The sequence below is a fragment of the Loa loa genome, assembly GCF_000183805.2.
Source record: "Loa loa unplaced genomic scaffold supercont3.2770, whole genome shotgun sequence".
NCBI lineage: Eukaryota > Metazoa > Nematoda > Chromadorea > Rhabditida > Onchocercidae > Loa > Loa loa.
In genome coordinates this window covers 1-1089 of record NW_018110948.1, presented here as the reverse complement: position 1 = coordinate 1089, position 1089 = coordinate 1, and the positions used below count along the sequence as shown (strand labels likewise).

The 1089-nt window shown below is 24.4% G+C and overlaps 1 protein-coding gene across 1 annotated transcript; it reads right to left on the bottom strand.

Moving 5' to 3' along the window:
- Nucleotides 1-433: 433 nt before the first annotated feature.
- On the bottom strand, nt 434-643 carry LOAG_15802 (hypothetical protein; the record flags this gene model as incomplete). Its single annotated transcript, XM_003151290.2, has 1 exon — nt 434-643. The coding sequence occupies one exon, from the start codon at nt 641-643 to the stop codon at nt 464-466; it is 180 nt and encodes a 59-aa protein (XP_003151338.2). The 3' UTR covers nt 434-463.
- Between the last annotated feature and the right edge of the window lie 446 nt (nt 644-1089).

Genomic DNA, 1089 nt, shown 5'->3' with positions numbered 1-1089 from the left:
TTCCCGCTTGCAATCATTTTCATTTTCATTCATACTATTTTTTGTATATTGCATGAAAATCTCATTCTTATTGATTATTTCATAATCAATAGAAAAGTTTTTAGATATGCAAAAATTTTTATATTAAAAATTAAATTTTGAATGGAGAATTTTTACATTTTATCCAATAAGTGTAACTTTTTTTTTTCGCATTAGTAGGATAGCGTAATCGATGTTAAAATGAGATAAATTTTATGTAAATTCGTTATATTACTTTAATTTTGCATTTGGCAAATAATGTAAAATTCAGTTTGAGCAATAAAATATGAATGATATATGGTAAGAATTAAAACAATTACTATATTTTTAAGTATCAAAATGAATGTAAATCATGTATAGTATGAAAAGTAAATCAATAAATTAATATATATCATCCATTAGTACTAATATTTGTTGAATATTTTACTCAAAAATGATAAGAAAATTAATCAAATACATCGTCAATAGAATCATCGTTCAATTTTCCACAATGTTTGCATACTTTCTTAATACTTTCTTGTTCTGCCGTAGGTTCATCATATGTTTCTGTTTCTTCTTCATGATATGTCCATTCAATTGGTGGTGATAATTGCATCGTAAAGGTTGGATCTTTTGCAAACGTCATTTCTTAAAATTTTTTTTTTTGTTAACTTTCAAAAAATTTCGATTATTCTATCAGGTTTATTTACAACAAATTTTTCACTTGAAAAATTCGAAAAATGTTCCATTCTATTTTGGAATTTTTTTGTAAACACAGTCTGTTTTGCAGAATTTTTCTGAACGATTCGATATATCTTATCAAATTTAGCTCTTGTTTTTTTACAAAATTCAATCAAATATGTTTTTGTAAACATGAAAGCAAACATTAGATAAATACTATCAATGTGTATTTAAGAAAAAAAAAATGAAATCTTAAGTGAAACAAATGAAATTATTGTTTAGTTTATTCTATCCAACCAATAATTACCTAAGCATTTGTTTATGGCCGTGTCTAGCACAAGGTAATTCAATGAATGAAAGATGCAATGCACAAGTAATCCAATGATTTCTCTTGGAGATTCCAGAAGAATT